This window comes from Oncorhynchus mykiss, chromosome 32 (genome assembly GCF_013265735.2).
Source record: "Oncorhynchus mykiss isolate Arlee chromosome 32, USDA_OmykA_1.1, whole genome shotgun sequence".
Lineage (NCBI taxonomy): Eukaryota > Metazoa > Chordata > Actinopteri > Salmoniformes > Salmonidae > Oncorhynchus > Oncorhynchus mykiss.
In genome coordinates, this window is record NC_050572.1 from 14,687,276 (window position 1) to 14,712,533 (window position 25,258).

A 25,258-nucleotide genomic window follows, 5' to 3' on the forward strand; every position below is an offset into this window, starting at 1 on the left:
CTAGTTGAGATTTCTTTCACTCCGTTGTCAGTTTAGCCTACATTTCACTGATCTCGTCATCTCTCCCATGTCTTATTCGACTAGTATTTTTGAAAGTTTAAGGATAGTAATTCAGCCATAGCTGTTCTGAAATGTTTATTGCTTGCCAACATTTTACTCCCTCCTCTATGTCAGCCCAACACACATACATGAATTATTAATTTCGGTTTGTTCTTTGGAAAGTATTTGACTCTGGTGTGTGTCACAGAAAGTTTTTGACTCTAGCCACAAAATTAAAACAGAAATTATTTGACTCTAGCCACAACATTAAGGAAATTAGAAGGGGGGAGAGATTTTCGACACAACACCGGCAACGTGTATTTTGTTTGAGACACGTGGTCCTGTAGCCTGCTTTACCACTGGGCTCAGGAATCAATGTGGATTCGTGTTTATTGACATAAAAAGCCATTACGGAATCTCGAAAGTAACTCGAAATACAATATCATACTCATTCACTTAGCCTCCAGTAAATCAACACATTCGGCCCAGAGGTATAACCCACGCTGGGACGTCCTGTACAGCTCTGCGCAAAATCTAGTGACAGACAGACATCCCCCTCACTCCTCCCCTCTGTCCCAAGTTCTGTCTGGCGTCCGATCCCGCGCACCCAGGCAGCTGTTGAAGGCGGCTGCGGTTCGAGCGAGATGCCAGCCTACCGTAGACTATACGCACGGCATACACTTCTAGTTCCACTGTCCCGAGTCCCGGTAGTAGTAAACCCCGCCCATCCAAAGCGGGACCGCAATGATTTAGAAGTTCAGGAATCCCACGTGACGTCACCTTAGGGGTGATGTAATGCTTCTGTAAATAGAATGTATTGTAATCCTGCCTCAGTCCAACGTGGTTCCTCTCAACTCAGTGCCGCTTGTCCGCTCCACTTGTTAGGTAAGTTTACACAACTGACTTCTATAGCCCACAACTGTACGGCTGGATTGAAAACAACTTTTAGGCTTGCTCGAAGTCAGCGTTTGATATATGTTGTGAAATATTTGTATTTTGCTTGTGTAAAGTTTAGTGTGTGCAGTGCTGGTCCCGCTTTGGTTCATCAGGCTGCTGCATGTCTATTTGGGTGGTATGACCGCACTCCCCAACCTTGTAGGCTTGTTTATGAGGTGGTCAGGTTAATCCATAACGCGGATCATGTTATTTACAGTAGAGTGGACTGAAGGTTATCAGATGATCTGTATGTGAAGTAGCAGCTTACCCGGGTTGACCTGAGTTGATTGAGGACTTGGTTAGACAGAAAGGGGGGAAGTTGGAAGTTGATTGTTTCGGAAACAACTGCCGAAGTGTTTACGCACGACCAGCTGAAGTTGGACAATCGAACTGACAGGTGTGTGTGTGTGTGTGTGTGATGCTGAGTGTGCGCACTGAGTGACCTGTTCACCGTTATTGTTTTTAGCCTACTGTTCCTTTGCTTAAGTGCTGAAATTAACCATCGTTTAGCCCTAAACTCTTGTTAAACAAAAACAATGCTAATGTTTGAGTTTGTGTCGTCATCCCACCATGGTATTTGCGATCTTCATTGTTGAGCATGACGTCATGTTGCTTGAGGTCTCCCGCGGAGATGTGCTGACTGTGCGTTGCGTTGGAAAAACTCATAGGCAAGACAGATTTGCAGAAACAATTTGAGGGGAAGGCTACTCATAGCTTCAATATCACTATCGAATTTGTAGTACAATTTCAGTGAGTAACCTAGTCAAAAATAGTATTCAGATCTATATTTCATAAGTTGTAGTGATGATGATGATGCTGCTGATGATGATGATGATAGGGTGGGTGGTTCTTTTTTAGCAGTGACACACACAAACACACACAAATATATGCATGCACCTATGAAGTCACCTCTCCGCACATGTAGAGCAGGGGCGGAATATGGTGACTGCTTCAGAGCAGGTTTCAACCTGCCCGGAGCTGTTCCCCAGCACACTGTTCCCTCCCTCTATCAGCACACTGATCCCTCCCTCTACCAGCACACAGATCCCTCCCTCTATCAGCACACAGATCCCTCCCTCTATCAGCACACAGATCCCTCCCTCTACCAGCACACTGATCCCTCCCTCTACCAGCACACTGCTCCCTCCCTCTACCAGCACACTGTTCCCTCCCTCTACCAGTACACTGTTCCCTCCCTCTACCAGCACACTGATCCCTCCCTCTACCAGCACACTGATCCCTCCCTCTACCAGCACACTGATCCCTCCCTCTATCAGCACACTGTTCCCTCCCTCTACCAGCACACTGATCCCTCCCTCTACCAGTACACTGTTCCCTCCCTCTACCAGCACACTGATCCCTCCCTCTACCAGCAAGCACACTGTTCCCTCCCTCTACCAGCACACTGATCCCTCCCTCTATCAGCACACTGTTCCCTCCCTCTACTAGCACACTGATCCCTCCCTCTACCGGTCCACTGTTCCCTCCCTCTACCAGCACACTGATCCCTCCCTCTACCAGCACACTGATCCCTCCCTCTACCAGCACACTGATCCCTCCCTCTACCAGCACACTGTTCCCTCCCTCTACCAGCACACTGTTCCCTCCCTCTACCAGCACACTGTTCCCTCCCTCTATCAGCACACTGATCCCTCCCTCTATCAGCACACTGATCCCTCCCTCTACCAGCACACTGTTCCCTCCCTCTACCAGCACACTGATCCCTCCCTCTATCAGCACACTGATACCTCCCTCTACCAGCACACTGCCCCCCCTCTCTCGCTCTCCCCCCCATCTCTCTCTCTCTCTCTCTCTACCTCTTTCCTCTCTCTCTCTACCTCTTTCCTCTCTTTCTCTCTCTACCTCTTTCCTCTCTTTCTCTCTCTTTCTACCTCTTCGTTCTCTCTCTCTCTCTCTCTCTCTCTCTCTCTCTCTCTCTCTCTCTCTCTCTCTCTCTCTCTCTGCCTCTCTCTCTCTCTCTCTCTCTCTCTCTCTCTCTCTCTCTCTCTCTCTCTCTCTCTCTCCTTCTGTGCTCTAATCCTGTGCCTCTCTTCCCCTCCTCTCACCTTTTACATCTCTCTTTACCCCTCCTCCTCTTTTCTCTCCTCTCTGTCATAACTTTAACATCAGTATCCACTTACAGTGTGAGTGTGTCCGTATATTCCCTGTCCCCTTCAACCTAAACAGATCCCCACTCTCTCTCAGGTGAAACCTGCCTAAGTGGATTGTGTGTTAGTGTGTGTATGTTGGTTCAAATGTGCTGTCCACTGCTCATAAGAAATCCTCCAACCTGTCATCAACATCTTCATCACCATTCTCATCATCATTATCAAGGGGTAGCAAGGGTATAGTGTGTGAGAGTGGGGGGGTCATTCATGAAAGACTGCAGTGCCGCCAAATTACAATTATGGTGCCTAACCTCTACGGCCAGTGAACGACCATTGTATTCTGCGTCCAGGCTAAGGGCTGGTCATGGCCATGGTCATGATGGTTAAGGCCAGAGCTGGAGTCAATTCGAATTGAAGTCAGTCAATTCAGGAAGTAAACTGAAATTACAATTCAAACATGTGTTTCCATTTTGGAATTTTAAATTAAATCACTTCCTTTGACCACAGCCCTGGTTAAGGATAGAGAGACTAAGGTCTAAAGATCCTTGTGGATCAAAACCTTGTCAATAAAGGTGGCGATTGGAAGCATAATGTGTGGGTACCTTTCTTATCTCTTTATAAAGTTAACTGGAAAAGCCTTCTCAGAGGACTCTTCCGGGTAAGAACCAAAACCCTTTCACCTTTTATTGAAGTGTTGTAGTTGCAGGTTCACATCTACAGCATTTTCTTGTGGGGTGTTGCTATAGGCCACCGAGTGCTAACGGTCAGTATGTAGATAATATGTGTGAAATGCTTGATAGTGTATGTGATGTAAACAAAGAGGTCTACCTTCTTGGGGACCTGAATATTGACTGGTTTTCATCAAGCTGTCCGCTCAAGAGGAAGCTTCTCACTGTAACCAGTACCTGAAATCTGGTTCAGGGGTGTTTACAAACGCTACAGGACCAAGTTCATCCACATGTATTGATCACATTTTTATTAATACGGTGGAACTTTGTTCTAAAGCTGTATCCGTACCCATTGGATGCAGTGATCACAATATAGTGGCTATATCCAGGAAAGACACATTTCCAAAAGCTAGGCCTAAAATTGTGTATAAGACATCAGCCAAAAGATGTTGCTGTGACTCTTATGTGGATGAGGTTACAAATATTTGTTGGTGTGATGTGATTAATTAGGAGCATCCAGGCGCTGCATTTGATGAATTCATGAAATTGCTTCTTCCAAATAATGATAAACATGCACCTGCTAAAAAATGATTGTTAGAACTGTCAAGGCTCCATGGATTGATGAGGAATAAAACAACTGTATGGTTGAAACAGATGGATCAAAAGGAGTGGCTAATAAATCTGGCTGCACATCTGACTGGCTGTCTTTCTGCAAATTGAGAAATGATGTGACTAAACACAACAAAAAGAAGAAGAAACTGTATTATGAAGCCAAAATCAATGATATTAAGTATGATGGAGTACTTTAAATGAAATTATGGGCAGAAATACAAATTCAACTCTGTCTTTCATGGAATGAGATGGCTTATTCATCACAAAAAACATTTGATGTTGCCAATTATTTTAGTTATTACTTCAATGGCAAAGTGGGTAAACTTAGGCAGGAAATGCCAACAATGAACAGTGAGTCATCATATTCATACATTAAAAAATCTAATTATGAAAGAAAAGCATTGCTTTTGAGTTTTGTAAAGTTAGTGAGGGAAAGTGTGACAAACCTTCTGGCATTGACAATTTAAATGGAAAGCTACTGAGGATGGTAACTGACTCTATAGCCACTCCTATCTGTCATATCTTTAATCTGAGCCTAGAGGAAAGTCTTTGTCCTCAGGCCTGGAGGGAAGCCAAAGTCATTCCGCTACCCAAGAGTCATAAAGCGGCCTTTACTGGTTCTAACAGCAGAGCTATCAGCTTGCTGCCAGCTCTTAGCAAACTGTTGGAAAACATTGTGTTAGACCAAATACATTGCTATTTCTCTGTAAACAAATTAACAACAGACTTTCAGCATGCTTATAGAGAAGGGCACTCAACAAGTACTGCACTGACACAAATTACAGATGATTGGTTGAAATAAATTGAAAGTAAGAAGATTGTGGGAGCTGTACTTTTAGATTTCAGTGCAGCCTTTGATATTATTGACCATAACCTATTGTTGAAAAAACATATGTGTAATAGCTTTTAAACCTCTGCCATATTGTGGATTCAGAGCTATCTATCTAATAGAACTCAAAATGTTTTCTTTACTGAGAGCTCCTCTAATGTCAAACATATAGAGCGTGGTGTACCACAGGGAAGCTCTCTAGGCCCTCTAGTCTTTTTATTTTTTTACCAATGACCTGCCACTGGCATTAAACAAAGCATGTGTGTCCATGTATGCTAATGATTCAACCAAATACGCATTGGCAACCACAGCTAATGAAGTCCCTGAAACCCTTAACAAAGTGTTGCAATCTGTTTTGGAATGGGTGGCCAGTAATAAACTGGTCCTAAACATCTCTAAAACTAAGAGCATTGTATTTGGTACAAATCATTCCCTAAATTCTAGACCTCAGCTGAATCTGGTAATGAATGGTGTGGCTGTTGAACAAGTTGAGGAGACTAAATGACTTGGCATTACCTTAGATTAAACTGTTATGGTCAAAAGTTAGTTGTCTTATCTTGATTCTTGTCCAGTCGTGTGGTCGAGTACTGCAAGGAAAGACCTAATTAAGCTGCAGCTGGCCTAGAACAGAGCGGTACGTCTTGCTGTTCATTGTAATCAGAGGGCTGATATAAATACTATGCATGCCAGTCTCTCTTGGCTAAGAGTTTAGGAGAGACTGACTGCATCACTGTGTTGATATCCCAAATTGTTTACATAGTCGACTTACACACAGCTCTGACACACACACTTACCCCACCAGACATGCCACCAGAGGTCATTTCACAGTCCCCAAATCCAGAACAAATTCAAGTAAGCGTACAATATTATTTAGAGCCATTATTGCATGGAACTTTGTTCCATCTCATATTGCTCAAATGAACAGCAAACCTTGTTTAAAAAAACAGATAAAGCATCACCTCACAGTACAACGCCTCTCCCCTATTTGACCTAGATAGTTTGTGTGTATGTACTGATATGTAGACTACGTGTGCCTTTACAAAACAAAATGTATGTAGTTCTGTCCATGAGCTGTTCTTATCTATTGATGTTCTGTATTATGTCATGTTTCATGTTTCGTGTTGGATCCCAGGAAGAGTAGCTGCTGCTTTTGCAACAGCTAATAGGGATCCTAATAAAATACCAATAGCAAATACCAAGGAGTTTACCAACCAACCAACCCAGCTCTCCTCATAAGACCACATAAGACCTGATAAAATCCAGGCATCAGGTCTCCTGAAAGTCTTTTTGTCCTGACTCTGACATACACGCTCTGGATGCGTTCCAAATGGCACCCTATTCCCTATACAGTATAGTGCACTACTTTTGACCAAAGCCACATAGGGTGCCATTCGGGACACACCCTCTTTCTGACACGGCTGTGAGGAATGCCTTGGGTGACAGAGTTCACTAGGTCCTGGTCTCAGTGGAAAATGAAGAGCTAGCACTTCTAATAGTTCATAATTACCCCCCATCACCCCCCCCCCCCCCCCCTCCTCCATCTTCATTTCACTGCTGCAGTAAGGGTCAGCTGGGGGTTGGCTTGAACCCTCTCTCTCAAGTCTCAATGCTTTCTCTCTCTCAAGTTTCAAATCTCAATTCATTTTTTTTCTTCAGGAACGGAATTTATGGAGTTTTTCTCTTCCACCTAACAAAGGGAATCACAGCCAAGGCCTACGCTACACATGCAGTCAAATGTATTGGCACCCTTGCACTTTACAATGGAGCGCAATGGATCAGAATTTTCTGTTTTCTCTTTCAAAACTGGTTGAATGGCTTTTTTTTCCCCCTGTAGGCCCTTGCAACTTAACACAGGTGAGATAAATTACAATTGCCGAGAATCATTTGCCTCCAACCAAATCCATTAGAATTTTGAATAATTTGTTCCAGGTCATTTTTGGCATTGAAGTGAAAAATCTCCATTTCAGTTAAAGTAATTATTTTTCTGGTCCTGCACAGTTGTCAATCAAACAAATACAAGTTTAAACATCGATTGTTTTTTCAATTTTAACTTATTTTAGAAGGAATAGTGAATCGTGCAAGGGTGCCAATAGATTTGACCACATCTGTATACTTAAGCTTAAACCATCTTAAGTGAAGATTGTGTCTGGGGTAAGAGTTTCATTCAGGGAGAATCAGTTAAGTGAATATTCTGCCTGAGGTAAGAGTTTAATTCAGGCAGATCAGTTAAGTCAGGATTCTGCCTGGGGTAAGAGTTTAATTCAGGGAGAATCAGTTAAGTCAGGATTCTGCCTGAGATAAGAGTTTCATTCAGGCAGATCAGTTAAGTCAGGATTCTGCCTGGGGTAAGAGTTTAATTCAGGGAGAATCAGTTAAGTGAAGATTCTGCCTGAGGTAAGAGTTTCATTCAGGCAGATCAGTTAAGTCAGGATTCTGCCTAGGGTAAGAGTTTAATTCAGGCAGATCAGTTAAGTCAGGATTCTGCCTAGGGTAAGAGTTTCATTCAGGCAGATCAGTTAAGTCAGGATTCTGCCTAGGGTAAGAGTTTCATTCAGGGAGAATCAGTTAAGTCAGGATTCTGCCTGAGGTCACATTGATCCTGGATAATTTTCCCTGACATAAGGTTCCGTCCCAAAATGTAAATGTAAAATGCTGACTGTAGGTTTGTCTCTCTTCTTGTCTCTCTGACTGTCGGTTTGTCTCTCCTCTGGTCTCTCTGACTGTAGGTTTGTCTCTCCTCTGGTCTCTCTGACTGTAGGTTTGTCTCTCCTCTGGTCTCTCTGACTGTAGGTTTGTCTCTCCTCTTGTCTCTCTGACTGTAGATTTGTCTCTCCTGTTGTCTCTCTGACTGTAGGTTTGTTTCTCCTCTGGTCTCTCCTCTGGCCTCTCTGACTGTAGGTTTGTCTCTCCTCTGGTCTCTCTGACTGTAGGTTTGTCTCTCCTCTGGTCTCTCTGACTGTAGGTTTGTCTCTCCTCTGGTCTCTCTGACTGTAGGTTTGTCTCTCCTCTGGTCTCTCTGACTGTAGGTTTGTCTCTCCTCTGGTCTCTCTGACTGTAGGTTTGTCTCTCCTCTGGTCTCTCTGACTGTAGGTTTGTCTCTCCTGTTGTCTCTCTGACTGTAGGTTTGTCTCTCCTCTTGTCTCTCTGACTGTAGATTTGTCTCTCCTCTGGTCTCTCTGACTGTAGGTTTGTCTCTCCTCTGGTCTCTCTGACTGTAGATTTGTAATGGAGATGAATGATGAACAGGACCGGCCCTATGGATGCAGCACTCCTGGCTGCTCACAGGTCAGTGTCTGTGTGTGTGTGTGTGTGTGTGTGTGTGTGTGACCGTGTACCTCTAGTAAAGAATCCCCTCACCACATGATGATTTGATATCTAATATTTGATTTCACCTTTATAAAGATTTTATAAATCATGCCATTTGATGAATTATTCCATAAATCAATGTGAGCATGCTAAGTTGAGCTCTCTCTTCACCCCATACAGCGGTTCCAAACAGAAGACCACCTGATGATCCACAGACACAAGCATGAGATGACCCTCAAGTTCTCCTCCATCAAGACTGATCCCCTCGCAGGTGACAATAACATTTATAGACAGCATAGAGAGGACGTTAGCTTTGTAATGGTGATTATTTCTATTCCGTTTAAACTGCGGTACGACACTGCCTCCACTACCATAGATTTTAGTGTCTCCTGTTTTCACACTCTTCTCTTTTCTGAATTAAAGTTTAAAATACTTATTTTCCAGATGTTGAAATCAGGTTCATTTTTGGTTCTGAATCAAAGTTGAAAATACATCATTTATAGACGTCTATGTTTGGGGCAAATCAAAGCTGGACCAGACCGGACACCATCTATGATTGGTTCAGATTTAGTCCGGAGCGGACAAAAACAGATGTCCGTGGATGTGGAAATCAAAGCACCAAAAAAAGACGTCCAAAAGGCATTGATGACGGTCCATGTTTACCGATGTGTGTGTTGCCTGAAATGTAATTTTATGAATTCCCATCTATGTGGTAACCCTACCATTTGTAAAACACCCCCCCCAAAAAATATTATTTATGTGAGATAATTTTTTGCCGGAACATTGGTGGAGTGCCGCAGCGATGCATCTCTCCAACAGCACCCTGGTGAGGCACGCTGGGAATGGACAAGCAAAATATTTTGCGCCCCCACCTTTGACAAAAGTGTGTGAGAACAGGGGACACTAAATTCTATGGTAGTGGAGGCAGCTAAAAATCCCATGTTCCACTGGTTGAGAGAAATTGTCATTGTTTAGGGGCAATTCAGAATATGACGCCCTCGTCAATCTGCTACCACCTAACCCTGCCTAATGAGCGGGCCGGCAGTGTTGTGTGTGTGTGTGTATGAGCACTCGTATGCGCGCGCGCGCGCGTGTGTGTGTGTGTGTGTGTGTGTGTGCGTGTGTGTGACCTCTCTTCAGTGGTTGATGAAAAAATTAGAGCACTGGTGGCCAAGGCTCAGCCTCAGAAAAAAACTCTCGATCCTATCAGTCTGTTACCGCAGCAACTGCTCTCTGACTGGGTTTTAACAGCTCTGTTGACCTTTGACCCCAACAGTCGGGTTCTCTCCTGCAGGGGCATGTAAACACTCAGTCCTCCTGGAGGAAATCTTCTGTCAAAACAAAGGATTGCTGAGCCTGTGACTCTTGACTGCTGACCTTGTGACCTTTCAACCCTGATAGTTTAGACTACAATGGAGAGATGCAGTCAGACTGATCTTATCCCCTTCCCCAATCCAAACCTTAACCATTAGTGGGGAAGATGCAAAAGTGACCCAAGATCAGCAGCTAGGGACAGGCTACACTAAGCAGGTTGAACATAGTTGTAGTGATGTTGAAACCATGCTAGCTGTATGCTGTCGGAGATGCTGGTTTATATCTGTCTCTGCAGTCACCAAAACCTCTCTGTGCACTCTGATATAGGCTATAGTAATATCATGGTTGTTATGATATCTGTTTGATGCTTAATGTCTGTTTTCTCTCTCTGTGCTGTGTGTGATCAGACCAGACCCCAACGCCGACCCGTTTCCTGCGTAACTGTGAGGAGGTGGGTCTCTTCAATGAGATCGAACAGGAGTTCTGCCAGGCACAGGAGGAGCAGAACAACAAACAGGTCAGATGCAAAAAACAACATTTCTCATGATCCTCAGACGTATACAGCAAGCGGAGGAAACCTGAACTACGAAAGTGTCATTTATCATGACAATATTCACTGTACTACCACATTGAGCCAACACAGTAGACAGCATACTGATAGCATTGCATGCTAGGTTTCTAGGCTCTCGTATGAAAATAGCAAATGGAACAGACAAACAAATAGGAGACCTTCACCAGGTTAGTAGGTATTTTGATTGACAGGTCTGGCAGGTATTTTGATTGACATGTCTGGCAGGTATTTTGATTGACAGGTCTGGCAGGTATTTTGATTGACAGGTCTGGCAGGTATATTGATTGATAGGTCTGGCAGGTATAGTGATTGACATATCTGGCAGGTAAGGATTTTGCCTGACAGGGAAGTATTTGAGTGACAGGTGAGTGTGAGGAAGAGTCAGATAGACAGACAGACAGACTGGTTTAGATGTTTGAGCAGGTAACAAACACCAGGCGATCACATTCTCGGCATGGTAAGCAGCCAGACAGACTGAAAAACAACTGACAGACACTCACTCACACACACACGGACACGCAGGTACACACACACGCACACACACACACACACACACACACACACACACACACACACACACACACACACACACACACACACACACACACACTATGCCACACACTCGTAGATGTAAAATGTTACGTAGAAGTGTGTATTTATTCAAACAACAAAAACAGAATACATATTATAACTGGTCTCCTCTCCCTCTTCTCTGTCCTCTAGACTCAGAATCTCCCTCAGAATGGATCATCATGTGCCAATCAGCCCCAGGCACAGCCCCACTCCCAACACCAACCACTGCCCCATGGTAGTATGAGGGGTCTAAGCTGCAGCATGGCTGGCCAACAAGCACTGCCCTCTGCCCAGTCCAACTCAGTCATCACCCAGGCCCCCTCCATGCTCACACACTCAGGGTAAATACACAGAGACAAAGATTGACACAAACACACACACAAACAAACACACACACACACAAACAAACAAACACACACAAAAACACACAGATTTTCTTTCTCATCTCTTCATCATGTTACTGCCGCCTGCTTCCTGTCTCTCTCTCTCTCTCTCTCTGTTATCTCCCCCTCCCTCCCTCCCTGTACCTCTCTCCCCCTCTTCTGTGTAACCATCACTTGTTCTGTCTGGAGCTGGCTGTCATTCCCCAGACAGTCTCATTTATTAGGCCTTTATGAATGAGAGAGAGAGAGGTGGAGAGGGAGATGAGAGAGGGGAAGGTGGTGTGGTAACATGGCTGTGGTTATCACACGGCAGAACAGGGAGATTAGGCATGACTCTGCCTTTCCTCTCAACTCCTGACGTCTGGTCCTGCTTTCTAGAACCTGTCACACATACAGTTACTAACTAAATAAAGGTCAAATTAAACATTTAAACATTCAAATCAATGTACTAACTAGAGATAAAGGTAGCTTTACATGTTATCTGTTGTGTGTGAGGAAGAGAGTTGAATTGTCTAGTCATTCCATGTGCTGGACAGATGGTATGTTATTGATATCGTATAACAAACCTTGATGAACTCTTACGTCACTCCTCTGGCCAATCGGTGACATTCATTGATCAATTCAGAATCTACGTTTCAGATCCTGTAGATAGTGCTGCTAGAGGTCTATTTCAGATCCTGTAGACACTGCTGCTAGAGGTCTATTTCAGATCCTGTAGACACTGCTGCTAGAGATCTATTTCAGATCCTGTAGACACTGCTGCTAGAGGTCTATTTCAGATCCTGTAGACACTACTGCTAGAGGCCTATTTCAGATCCTGTAGACACTGCTGCTAGAGGTCTATTTCAGATCCTGTAGACACTGCTGCTAGAGGTCTATTTCAGATCCTGTAGACACTGCTGCTAGAGGCCTATTTCAGATCCTGTAGACACTGCTGCTAGAGGTCTATTTCAGATCCTGTAGACACTGCTGCTAGAGGTCTATTTCAGATCCTGTAGACACTGCTGCTAGAGGCCTATTTCAGATCCTGTAGACACTGCTGCTAGAGGTCTATTTCAGATCCTGTAGACACTGCTGCTAGAGGTCTATTTCAGATCCTGTAGACACTGCTGCTAGAGGCCTATTTCAGATCCTGTAGACACTGCTGCTAGAGGTCTATTTCAGATCCTGTAGACACTGCTGCTAGAGGTCTATTTCAGATCCTGTAGACACTGCTGCTAGAGGTCTATTTCAGATCCTGTAGACACTGCTGCTAGAGATCTATTTCAGATCCTGTAGACACTGCTGCTAGAGATCTATTTCAGATCCTGTAGACACTGCTGCTAGAGGTCTATTTCAGATCCTGTAGACACTGCTGCTAGAGGTCTATTTCAGATCCTGTAGACACTGCTGCTAGAGGTCTATTTCAGATCCTGTAGACACTGCTGCTAGAGGTCTATTTCAGATCCTGTAGACACTGCTGCTAGAGGTCTATTTCAGATCCTGTAGACACTGCTGCTAGAGGTCTATTTCAGATCCTGTAGACACTGCTGCTAGAGGCCTATTTCAGATCCTGTAGACACTGCTGCTAGAGGTCTATTTCAGATCCTGTAGACACTGCTGCTAGAGGTCTATTTCAGATCCTGTAGACACTGCTGCTAGAGGCCTATTTCAGATCCTGTAGACACTGCTGCTAGAGGTCTATTTCAGATCCTGTAGACACTGCTGCTAGAGGTCTATTTCAGATCCTGTAGACACTGCTGCTAGAGGCCTATTTCAGATCCTGTAGACACTGCTGCTAGAGGTCTATTTCAGATCCTGTAGACACTGCTGCTAGAGGTCTATTTCAGATCCTGTAGACACTGCTGCTAGAGGCCTATTTCAGATCCTGTAGACACTGCTGCTAGAGGTCTATTTCAGATCCTGTAGACACTGCTGCTAGAGGTCTATTTCAGATCCTGTAGACACTGCTGCTAGAGATCTATTTCAGATCCTGTAGACACTGCTGCTAGAGATCTATTTCAGATCCTGTAGACACTGCTGCTAGAGGTCTATTTCAGATCCTGTAGACACTGCTGCTAGAGGTCTATTTCAGATCCTGTAGACACTGCTGCTAGAGGTCTATTTCAGATCCTGTAGACACTGCTGCTAGAGGTCTATTTCAGATCCTGTAGACACTGCTGCTAGAGGTCTATTTCAGATCCTGTAGATACTGCTGCTAGAGGTCTATTTCAGATCCTGTAGACACTGCTGCTAGAGGTCTATTTCAGATCCTGTAGACACTGCTGCTAGAGGCCTATTTCAGATCCTGTAGACACTGCTGCTAGAGGTCTATTTCAGATCCTGTAGACACTGCTGCTAGAGGTCTATTTCAGATCCTGTAGACACTGCTGCTAGAGGTCTATTTCAGATCCTGTAGATAGTGCTGCTAGAGGCCTATTTCAGATCCTGTAGACACTGCTGCTAGAGGTCTATTTCAGATCCTGTAGACACTGCTGCTAGAGGTCTATTTCAGATCCTGTAGACACTGCTGCTAGAGGTCTATTTCAGATCCTGTAGACACTGCTGCTAGAGGTCTATTTCAGATCCTGTAGACACTGCTGCTAGAGATCTATTTCAGATCCTGTAGACACTGCTGCTAGAGATCTATTTCCGATCCTGTAGACACTGCTGCTAGAGATCTATTTCAGATCCTGTAGACACTGCTGCTAGAGATCTATTTCAGATCCTGTAGACACTGCTGCTAGAGATCTATTTCAGATCCTGTAGACACTGCTGCTAGAGGCCTATTCCCTTTGGTCTGGGCCCATACACGTTGAGAAAAAAAGGTGCTATCTATAACCTAAAAGGCTTTGAAGAACTCTTGTCGGTTCCAGGTAGAACAGTTTTGGGTTTCCACAGAGAGTTCTACATGGAACCCAAAGTGGTTTTACATGGAACAAAAAAAGGGTTATTCTTGGAATCAAAAGGGTTCTACCTAGAACCAACAAGAGTTCTTTAAAGCCTTTTAGGTTCTAGATAGCACCAAAAAAGGGTTCTCCTATGGGAACAGCCAAATAACCCTTTTGGAACCCTTTTTTCTAAGAGTACAGGGCTCTGGTCAAACATAGGGAATAGGGTGTCATTTGGGACACATTCCTAGAGTTTCAGAAGTTCTTCAGAAGAGTTAGAGTAAGTTACAGCACAACACAGCATAATGCAGTCCAGTTGATTACAGCATAATGCAGTCCAGTTGATTGCAGCATAGTACAGTCCAGTTGAGTAGTACAGTCCAGTTGATTATGGCATAGTACAGTCCAGTTGAGTAGTACAGTCCAGTTGATTATGGCATAGTACAGTACAGTTGAGTAGTACAGTCCAGTTGAGTAGTACAGTCCAGTTGAGTAGTACAGTCCAGTTGATTACAGCATAGTACAGTACAGTTGAGTAGTACAGTCCAGTTGATTACAGCATAGTACAGTCCAGTTGAGTAGTACAGTCTAGTTGATTACAGCATAGTACAGTCCAGTTGAGTAGTACAGTACAGTTGAGAAGTACAGTCTAGTTGATTACAGCATAGTACAGTCCAGTTGAGTAGTCCAGTTGAGTAGTACAGTCCAGTTGATTACAGCATAGTACAGTCCAGTTGAGTAGTACAGTCCAGTTGAGTAGTACAGTCTAGTTGATTAAAGCATAGTACAGTACAGTTGAGTAGTACAGTCCAGTTGAGTAGTACAGTCTAATTGATTACAGCATAGTACAGTCTAGTTGATTACAGCATAGTACAGTACAGTTGATTACAGCATAGTACAGTCTAGTTAATTACACCATAATACAGTACAGTTGATTACAGCATAGTACAGTCTAGTTAATTACACCATAATACAGTACAGTTGATTACAGCATAGTACAGTCTAGTTGATTACAGCATAGTACAGTCTAGTTAATTACACCATAGTACAGTACAGTTGATTACAGCATAGTACAGTCTAGTTAATTACAGCATAGTACAGTACAGTTGATTACAGCATAGTACAGTCTAGTTAATTACACCATAATACAGTACAGTTGATTACAGCATAGTACAGTCTAGTTAATTACACCATAATACAGTACAGTTGATTACAGCATAGTACAGTCTAGTTGATTACAGCATAGTACAGTCTAGTTAATTACACCATAGTACAGTACAGTTGATTACAGCATAGTACAGTCTAGTTGATTACAGCATAATACAGTACAGTTGATTACAGCATAGTACAGTCTAGTTGATTAAAGCATAGTACAGTCCAGTTGAGTAGTACAGTCTAGTTGATTACAGCATAGTACAGTACAGTTGATTACAGCATAGTACAGTCTAGTTGATTACAGCATAATACAGTACAGTTGATTACAGCATAGTACAGTACAGTTGAGTAGTACACTACAGTTGAGTAGTACAGTCTAGTTGATTACAGCATAATACAGTACAGTTGATTACAGCATAGTACAGTACAGTTGAGTAGTACACTACAGTTGATTACAGCATAGTACAGTACAGTACAGTACAGTTGATTACAGCATAGTACAGTACAGGTGAGTAGTACAGTCTAGTTGATTACAGCATAGTACAGTACAGTTGAGTAGTACAGTCTAGTTGTTTGCAGCATAGTACAGTCTAGGTGTTTACAGCATAGTACAGTACAGTTGATTACAGCATAGTACAGTCTAGTTGACTACAGCATAGTACAGTACAGTTGAGTAGTACAGTCTAGTTGATTATGGCATAGTACAGTCTAGTTGTTTACAGCATAGTACAGTCTAGGTGTTTACAGCATAGTACAGTACAGTTGATTACAGCATAGTACAGTCTAGTTGACTACAGCATAGTACAGTACAGTTGAGTAGTACAGTCCAGTTGAGTAGTACAGTCTAGTTGATTACAGCATAGTACAGTACAGTTGAGTAGTACAGTCCAGTTGATTACAGCATAGTACAGTACAGTTGAGTAGTACAGTCCAGTTGATTACAGCATAGTACAGTCCAGTTGAGTAGTACAGTCTAGTTGATTACAGCATAGTACAGTACAGTTGAGTAGTACAGTCCAGTTGATTACAGCATAGTACAGTCCAGTTGAGTAGTACAGTCTAGTTGATTACAGCATAGTACAGTACAGTTGAGTAGTACAGTACAGTTTATTACAGCATAGTACAGTACAGTTGAGTAGTACAGTACAGTTGATTACAGCATAGTACAATCCAGTTGAGTAGTACAGTACAGTTGAGTAGTACAGTACAGTTGATTACAGCATAGTACAGTCTAGTTGATTACAGCATAGTACAGTATAGTTGAGTAGTACATTCTAGTTGATTACAGAATAGTACAACCTAGTTGTTTACAGCTTAGTATAGTCTAGTTGTTTACAGCATAGTACAACCTAGTTGTTTACAGCATAGTACAGTCTAGTTGTTTACAGCATAGTACAGTCCAGTTGAGTAGTACAGTCCAGTTGATTACAGCATAGTACAGTCCAGTTGATTACAGCATAGTACAGTCCAGTTGATTACAGCATAGTACAGTACAGTTGAGTAGTACAGTCCAGTTGACTACAGCATAGTACAGTACAGGTTAGTAGTACAGTACAGTTGATTACAGCATAGTACAGTCCAGTTGAGTAGTCAGTCCAGTTGTTTACAGCATAGTACAGTACAGTTGAGTAGTACAGTCTAGTTGATTACAGCATAGTACAGTCCAGTTGATTACAGCATAGTACAGTCTAGTTGATTACAGCATAGTACAGAGCAGTTGAGTAGTACAGTCCAGTTGTTTACAGCATAGCACAGTCCAGTTGAGTAGTACAGTCCAGTTGATTACAGCATAGTACAGTCCAGTTGATTACAGCATAGTACCGTCCAGTTGATTACAGCATAGTACAGTCCAGTTGAGTAGTACAGTCCAGTTGATTACAGCATAGTACAGTACAGTTGAGTAGTACAGTCCAGTTGAGTAGTACAGTCCAGTTGAGTAGTACAGTCCAGTTGATTACAGCATAGTACAGTACAGTTGAGTAGTACAGTCCAGTTGATTACAGCATAGCACAGTCCAGTTGAGTAGTACAGTCCAGTTGATTACAGCATAGTACAGTCCAGTTGATTACAGCATAGTACCGTCCAGTTGATTACAGCATAGTACAGTCCAGTTGAGTAGTACAGTCCAGTTGATTACAGCATAGTACAGTACAGTTGAGTAGTACAGTCCAGTTGAGTAGTACAGTCCAGTTGAGTAGTACAGTCCAGTTGATTACAGCATAGTACAGTACAGTTGAGTAGTACAGTCCAGTTGATTACAGCATAGTACAGTCTAGTTGTTTACAGCATAGTACAGTCCAGTTGAGTAGTACAATCCAGTTGAGTAGTACAGTCCAGTTGATTACAGCATAGTACAGTCCAGTTGAGTAGTACAGTCCAGTTGATTACAGCATAGTACAGTCCAGTTGAGTAGTACAGTCCAGTTGATTACAGCATACTACAGCACAGTTGATTACAGCATAATACAGTCCAGTTCATTACATAGTACACTACAGTTGATTACAGCATAGTGCAGTACAGTTGAGTAGTACAGTACAGTTGATTACAGCATAGTACAGTACAGTTGAGAAGTACAGTCTAGTTGATTACAGCATAGTACAGTACAGTTGAGAAGTACAGTCTAGTTGATTACAGTGTAGTAAAGAACAGTTGAGTAGTACAGTCTAGTTGTTTACAGTGTAGTACAGAACAGTTGAGTATATATAGTCTGGTTGATTACTGCATATTACAGTACAGTTGAGTAGTACACTACAGTTGATTACTGCATAGTACTGCCTAGTAGAGTACATTGAGTAAGGAAGGGAAGAGACCATGTCACATGGCCTGTTGAAGTCAGACAACGTGTTCCTCTGTAGCTCAGGCCAAGCTCGCTGTCGTGATGATGTGATCCATGTTGGATTCTGGGGATCCGACTGTTTCTCCCTGTGTTTACCACTGGTTTCCATGATGACTGAGTGTCTGGCTGTTGGCCCAGGTGGACTGTTGTGGTTACGTTAGGAGGCGTGGTATGGTTTGCGTCTCTTTACATTTTTTGGGGGTACTTTTCATTCGTTGCTTGCTACAGAGTCAGTGGTGACATCACCAATGATGACTTCAGCGTAGCGAGGGAGGCCCACGCAGTCTGATTGGCTGAGGGCCAAAACCATTACATCATCACATCGCAACCTGGCCCCTTTTGTGGCACATGTCTCTCCTTACGCTCAATCTATTACTTTCCCCCTCTCTTTTCTTCCCCCTCTCTTTTCCTTCCTCCTCTCTTTTCTTTCCCCCTCTCTTTTCTTTCCCCCTCTCTTTTCTTTCCCCCTCTCTTTTCTTTCCCCCTCTCTTTTCTTTCCCCCTCTCTTTTCTTTCCCCCTCTCTTTTCTTTCCCCCTCTCTTTTCTTTCCTCCTCTCTTTTCTTTCCCCTCTCTTTTCTTCCCCCTCTCTTTTCTTCCCTCCTCTCTTTTCTTCCCCCTCTCTTTTCTTTCCCTTCTCTTTTCTTCCCCCTCTCTTTTCTTTCCCTTCTCTTTTCTTTTCCCCTCTCTTTTCTTTCCCCCCCTCTTTTCTTTCCCTTCTCTTTTCTTTCCTCCTCTCTTTTCTTCCCCCTCTCTTTTCTTCCCACTCTCTTTTCTTTCCCCCTCTCTTTTCTTCCCCCTCTCTTTTCTTCCCCCTCTCTTTGCTTCCCTCCTCTCTTTTCTTCCCTCCTCTCTTTTCTTTCCCCCTCTCTTTTTTCTTCCCCCTCTCCTTTCTTTCCCCCTCTCTTTTCTTCCCTCCTCTCTTTTCTTTCCCCCTCTCTTTTTTCTTCCCCCTCTCTTTTCTTTCCCCTCTCTTTTCTTCCCTCCTCTCTTTTCTTTTCCCTTCTCTTTTCTTTCCTCCTCTCTTTTCTTTCCTCCTCTCTTTTCTTTCCCCCTCTCTTTTCTTTCCCCCTCTCTTTTTTCTTTTCCCCTCTCTTTTCTTTTCCCCTCTCTTTTCTTTTCCCCTCTCTTTTCTTTCCCCTCTCTTTGCTTCCCTCCTCTCTTTTCTTCCCTCCTCTCTTTTCTTTCCCCCTCTCTTTTCTTTCCCCTCTATTTTCTTCCCTCCTCTCTTTTCTTCCCTCCTCTCTTTTCTTGCCCCCTCTCTTTTCTTTCCCCTCTCTTTTCTTCCCCCTCTCTTTTCTTTCCCCTCTCTTTTCTTCCCTCCTCTCTTTTCTTTTCCCCTCTCTTTTCTTTCCTCCTCTCTTTTCTTTCCTCCTCTCTTTTCTTTCCCCCTCTCTTTTTTCTTTTCCCCTCTCTTTTCTTTTCCCCTCTCTTTTCTTTTCCCCTCTCTTTTCTTCCCTCCTCTCTTTTCTTTCCCCCTCTCTTTTCTTTCCCCCTCTCTTTTCTTTCCCCTCTCTTTGCTTCCCTCCTCTCTTTTCTTCCCTCCTCTCTTTTCTTTCCCCCTCTCTTTTCTTTCCCCTCTCTTTTCTTCCCTCCTCTCTTTTCTTCCCTCCTCTCTTTTCTTTCCCTTCTCTTTTCTTCCCCCTCTCTTTTCTTTCCCTGACTCTTTTCTTTTCCCCTCTCTTTTCTTTCCCCCCTCTTTTCTTTCCCTTCTCTTTTCTTTCCTCCTCTCTTTTCTTCCCTCCTCTCTTTTCTTTCCCCCTCTCTTTTCTTTCTCCCTCTCTTTTCGTTCCCCTCTCTTTGCTTCCCTCCTCTCTTTTCTTCCCTCCTCTCTTTTCTTTCCCCCTCTCTTTTTTCTTCCCCCTCTCTTTTCTTTCCCCCTCTCTTTTCTTCCCTCCTCTCTATTCTTTCCCCCTCTCTTTTTTCTTCCCTATCTCTTTTCTTTCCCCTCTCTTTTCTTCCCTCGTCTCTTTTCTTTTCCCCTCTCTTTTCTTTCCTCCTCTCTTTTCTTTCCTCCTCTCTTTTCTTTCCCCCTCTCTTTTCTTTCCCCCTCTCTTTTTTCTTTTCCCCTCTCTTTTCTTTTCCCCTCTATTTTCTTTTCCCCTCTCTTTTCTTCCCTCCTCTCTTTTCTTTCCCCCTCTCTTTTCTTTCCCCCTCTCTTTTCTTTCCCCTCTCTTTGCTTCCCTCCTCTCTTTTCTTCCCTCCTCTCTTTTCTTTCCCCCTCTCTTTTCTTTCCCTTCTCTTTTCTTTCCTCCTCTCTTTTCTTCCCCCTCTCTTTTCTTCCCCCTCTCTTTTCTTCCCCTTCCCTTCTTTTCCCCTCTCTTTTCTTCCCTCCTCTCTTTTCTTTCCCCCTCTCTTTTCTTTCCCCCTCTCTTTTCTTTCCCCCTCTCTTTTCTTTCCCCTCTCTTTGCTTCCCTCCTCTCTTTTCTTCCCTCCTCTCTTTTCTTCCCTCCTCTCTTTTCTTTCCCCCTCTCTTTTCTTTCCTCCTCTCTTTTCTTTCCCCTCTCTTTTCTTCCCCCTCTCTTTTCTTCCCTCCTCTCTTTTCTTCCCCCTCTCTTTTCTTCCCCTTCTCTTTTCTTCCCTCTCTCTTTTCTTCCCCCTCTCTTTTCTTTCCCTGACTCTTTTCTTTTCCCTTCTTTTTTCTTCCCCCCCCTCTTTTCTTTCCCTTCTCTTTTCTTTCCTCCTCTCTTTTCTTCCCCCTCTCTTTTCTTCCCACTCTCTTTTCTTTCCCCCTCTCTTTTCTTCCCCCTCTCTTTTCTTCCCCCTCTCTTTTCTTCCCCCTCTCTTTTCTTTCCCTTCTCTTTTCTTTCCTCCTCTCTTTTCTTCCCCCTCTCTTTTCTTTCCCTTCCCTTCTTTTCCCCTCTCTTTTCTTCCCTCCTCTCTTTTCTTTCCCCCTCTCTTTTCTTTCCCCTCTCTTTGCTTCCCTCCTCTCTTTTCTTCCCTCCTCTCTTTTCTTTCCCCCTCTCTTTTCTTTCCCCTCTATTTTCTTCCCTCCTCTCTTTTCTTCCCTCCTCTCTTTTCTTTCCCCCTCTCTTTTCTTTCCCCTCTCTTTTCTTCCCCCTCTCTTTTCTTTCCCCTCTCTTTTCTTCCCTCCTCTCTTTTCTTTTCCCCTCTCTTTTCTTTCCTCCTCTCTTTTCTTTCCTCCTCTCTTTTCTTTCCCCCTCTCTTTTTTCTTTTCCCCTCTCTTTTCTTTTCCCCTCTCTTTTCTTTCCTCCTCTCTTTTCTTTCCTCCTCTCTTTTCTTTCCCCCTCTCTTTTTTCTTTTCCCCTCTCTTTTCTTTCCCCTCTCTTTGCTTCCCTCCTCTCTTTTCTTCCCTCCTCTCTTTTCTTTCCCCCTCTCTTTTCTTTCCCCTCTATTTTCTTCCCTCCTCTCTTTTCTTCCCTCCTCTCTTTTCTTTCCCCCTCTCTTTTCTTTCCCCTCTCTTTGCTTCCCTCCTCTCTTTTCTTCCCTCCTCTCTTTTCTTTCCTCCTCTCTTTTCTTTCCCCTCTCTTTTCTTCCCCCTCTCTTTTCTTCCCTCCTCTCTTTTCTTCCCCCTCTCTTTTCTTCCCCTTCTCTTTTCTTCCCTCTCTCTTTTCTTCCCCCTCTCTTTTCTTTCCCTGACTCTTTTCTTTTCCCTTCTTTTTTCTTCCCCCCCCTCTTTTCTTTCCCTTCTCTTTTCTTTCCTCCTCTCTTTTCTTCCCCCTCTCTTTTCTTCCCACTCTCTTTTCTTTCCCCCTCTCTTTTCTTCCCCCTCTCTTTTCTTCCCCCACTCTTTTCTTCCCCCTCTCTTTTCTTTCCCTTCTCTTTTCTTTCCTCCTCTCTTTTCTTCCCCCTCTCTTTTCTTTCCCTTCCCTTCTTTTCCCCTCTCTTTTCTTCCCTCCTCTCTTTTCTTTCCCCCTCTCTTTTCTTTCCCCTCTCTTTGCTTCCCTCCTCTCTTTTCTTCCCTCCTCTCTTTTCTTTCCCCCTCTCTTTTCTTTCCCCTCTATTTTCTTCCCTCCTCTCTTTTCTTCCCTCCTCTCTTTTCTTTCCCCCTCTCTTTTCTTTCCCCTCTCTTTTCTTCCCCCTCTCTTTTCTTTCCCCTCTCTTTTCTTCCCTCCTCTCTTTTCTTTTCCCCTCTCTTTTCTTTCCTCCTCTCTTTTCTTTCCTCCTCTCTTTTCTTTCCCCCTCTCTTTTTTCTTTTCCCCTCTCTTTTCTTTTCCCCTCTCTTTTCTTTTCCCCTCTCTTTTCTTCCCTCCTCTCTTTTCTTTCCCCCTCTCTTTTCTTTCCCCCTCTCTTTTCTTTCCCCTCTCTTTGCTTCCCTCCTCTCTTTTCTTCCCTCCTCTCTTTTCTTTCCCCCTCTCTTTTCTTTCCCCTCTCTTTTCTTCCCTCCTCTCTTTTCTTCCCTCCTCTCTTTTCTTTCCCTTCTCTTTTCTTCCCCCTCTCTTTTCTTTCCCTGACTCTTTTCTTTTCCCCTCTCTTTTCTTTCCCCCCTCTTTTCTTTCCCTTCTCTTTTCTTTCCTCCTCTCTTTTCTTCCCCCTCTCTTTTCTTCCCACTCTCTTTTCTTTCCCTCCTCTCTTTTCTTTCCCCCTCTCTTTTCTTTCCCCCTCTCTTTTCTTTCCCCTCTCTTTGCTTCCCTCCTCTCTTTTCTTCCCTCCTCTCTTTTCTTTCCCCCTCTCTTTTCTTTCCCTTCTCTTTTCTTTCCTCCTCTCTTTTCTTCCCCCTCTCTTTTCTTCCCCCTCTCTTTTCTTCCCCTTCCCTTCTTTTCCCCTCTCTTTTCTTCCCTCCTCTCTTTTCTTTCCCCCTCTCTTTTCTTTCCCCCTCTCTTTTCTTTCCCCCTCTCTTTTCTTTCCCCTCTCTTTGCTTCCCTCCTCTCTTTTCTTCCCTCCTCTCTTTTCTTCCCTCCTCTCTTTTCTTTCCCCCTCTCTTTTCTTTCCTCCTCTCTTTTCTTTCCCCTCTCTTTTCTTCCCCCTCTCTTTTCTTCCCTCCTCTCTTTTCTTCCCCCTCTCTTTTCTTCCCCTTCTCTTTTCTTCCCTCTCTCTTTTCTTCCCCCTCTCTTTTCTTTCCCTGACTCTTTTCTTTTCCCTTCTTTTTTCTTCCCCCCCCTCTTTTCTTTCCCTTCTCTTTTCTTTCCTCCTCTCTTTTCTTCCCCCTCTCTTTTCTTCCCACTCTCTTTTCTTTCCCCCTCTCTTTTCTTCCCCCTCTCTTTTCTTCCCCCTCTCTTTTCTTTCCCTTCTCTTTTCTTTCCTCCTCTCTTTTCTTCCCCCTCTCTTTTCTTCCCCCTCTCTTTTCTTTCCCTTCCCTTCTTTTCCCCTCTCTTTTCTTCCCTCCTCTCTTTTCTTTCCCCCTCTCTTTTCTTTCTCCCTCTCTTTTCGTTCCCCTCTCTTTGCTTCCCTCCTCTCTTTTCTTCCCTCCTCTCTTTTCTTTCCCCCTCTCTTTTTTCTTCCCCCTCTCTTTTCTTTCCCCCTCTCTTTTCTTCCCTCCTCTCTATTCTTTCCCCCTCTCTTTTTTCTTCCCTATCTCTTTTCTTTCCCCTCTCTTTTCTTCCCTCGTCTCTTTTCTTTTCCCCTCTCTTTTCTTTCCTCCTCTCTTTTCTTTCCTCCTCTCTTTTCTTTCCCCCTCTCTTTTCTTTCCCCCTCTCTTTTTTCTTATCCCCTCTCTTTTCTTTTCCCCTCTATTTTCTTTTCCCCTCTCTTTTCTTCCCTCCTCTCTTTTCTTTCCCCCTCTCTTTTCTTTCCCCCTCTCTTTTCTTTCCCCTCTCTTTGCTTCCCTCCTCTCTTTTCTTCCCTCCTCTCTTTTCTTTCCCCCTCTCTTTTCTTTCCCTTCTCTTTTCTTTCCTCCTCTCTTTTCTTCCCCCTCTCTTTTCTACCCCCTCTCTTTTCTTCCCCTTCCCTTCTTTTCCCCTCTCTTTTCTTCCCTCCTCTCTTTTCTTTCCCCCTCTCTTTTCTTTCCCCCTCTCTTTTCTTTCCCCCTCTCTTTTCTTTCCCCCTCTCTTTTCTTTCCCCCTCTCTTTTCTTTCCTCCTCTCTTTTCTTTCCTCCTCTCTTTTCTTTCCCCCTCTCTTTTCTTTCCCCCTCTCTTTTTTCTTTTCCCCTCTCTTTTCTTTTCCCCTCTCTTTTCTTTCCCCCTCTCTTTTCTTCCCTCCTCTCTTTTCTTTCCCCCTCTCTTTTCTTTCCCCCTCTCTTTTCTTTCCCCTCTCTTTGCTTCCCTCCTCTCTTTTCTCCCCTCCTCTCTTTTCTTTCCCCCTCTCTTTTTTCTTCCCCCTCTCTTTTCTTTCCCCCTCTCTTTTCTTCCCTCCTCTCTTTTCTTTCCCCCTCTCTTTTTTCTTCCCCCTCTCTTTTCTTTCCCCTCTCTTTTCTTCCCTCCTCTCTTTTCTTTTCCCCTCTCTTTTCTTTCCTCCTCTCTTTTCTTTTCCCCTCTCTTTTCTTCCCTCCTCTCTTTTCTTTCCCCCTCTCTTTTCTTTCCCCCTCTCTTTTCTTTCCCCTCTCTTTGCTTCCCTCCTCTCTTTTCTTCCCTCCTCTCTTTTCTTTCCCCCTCTCTTTTCTTTCCCCTCTCTTTTCTTTCCCCCTCTCTTTTCTTTCCCTCCTCTCTTTTCTTTCCCCCTCTCTTTTCTTTCCTCCTCTCTTTTCTTTCCTCCTCTCTTTTCTTTCCCCCTCTCTTTTCTTTCCCCCTCTCTTTTTTCTTTTCCCCTCTCTTTTCTTTTCCCCTCTCTTTTCTTTTCCCCTCTCTTTTCTTCCCTCCTCTCTTTTCTTTCCCCCTCTCTTTTCTTTCCCCCTCTCTTTTCTTTCCCCTCTCTTTGCTTCCCTCCTCTCTTTTCTTCCCTCCTCTCTTTTCTTTCCCCCTCTCTTTTCTTTCCCTTCTCTTTTCTTTCCTCCTCTCTTTGCTTCCCTCCTCTCTTTTCTTCCCTCCTCTCTTTTCTCTCCCCCTCTCTTTTCTTTCCCCTCTCTTTTCTTCCCTCCTCTCTTTTCTTTCCCCCTCTCTTTTCTTCCCCCTCTCTTTTCTTTCCTCCTCTCTTTTCTTTCCATTCTCTCTTTTCTTCCCCCTCTCTTTTCTTTCCTCCTCTCTTTTCTTTCCCCTCTCTTTTCTTTCCCCTTTCTTTTCTTCC

General features: G+C 43.8%; 1 protein-coding gene across 2 annotated transcripts in view; it reads left to right on the forward strand.

The window, feature by feature from the left end:
* The first annotated feature begins 636 nt into the window (after positions 1-636).
* Positions 637-25,258, forward strand: part of LOC110487967 (cyclic AMP-responsive element-binding protein 5) — a 39,058-nt gene continuing 14,436 nt past the window's right edge. Inside the window, exons 1-5 of one of the 2 annotated variants that reach the window (XM_036971411.1) lie at positions 637-924; positions 8,379-8,477; positions 8,679-8,769; positions 10,220-10,329; positions 11,107-11,297. In XM_036971411.1, coding sequence (XP_036827306.1) covers positions 8,418-8,477; positions 8,679-8,769; positions 10,220-10,329; positions 11,107-11,297 — 452 coding nt within the window. In that variant the 5' untranslated portion in view covers positions 637-924; positions 8,379-8,417. The remainder of the gene's footprint in view (positions 925-8,378; positions 8,478-8,678; positions 8,770-10,219; positions 10,330-11,106; positions 11,298-25,258) is intronic. The other variant, XM_036971410.1, reaches the window with a different exon arrangement.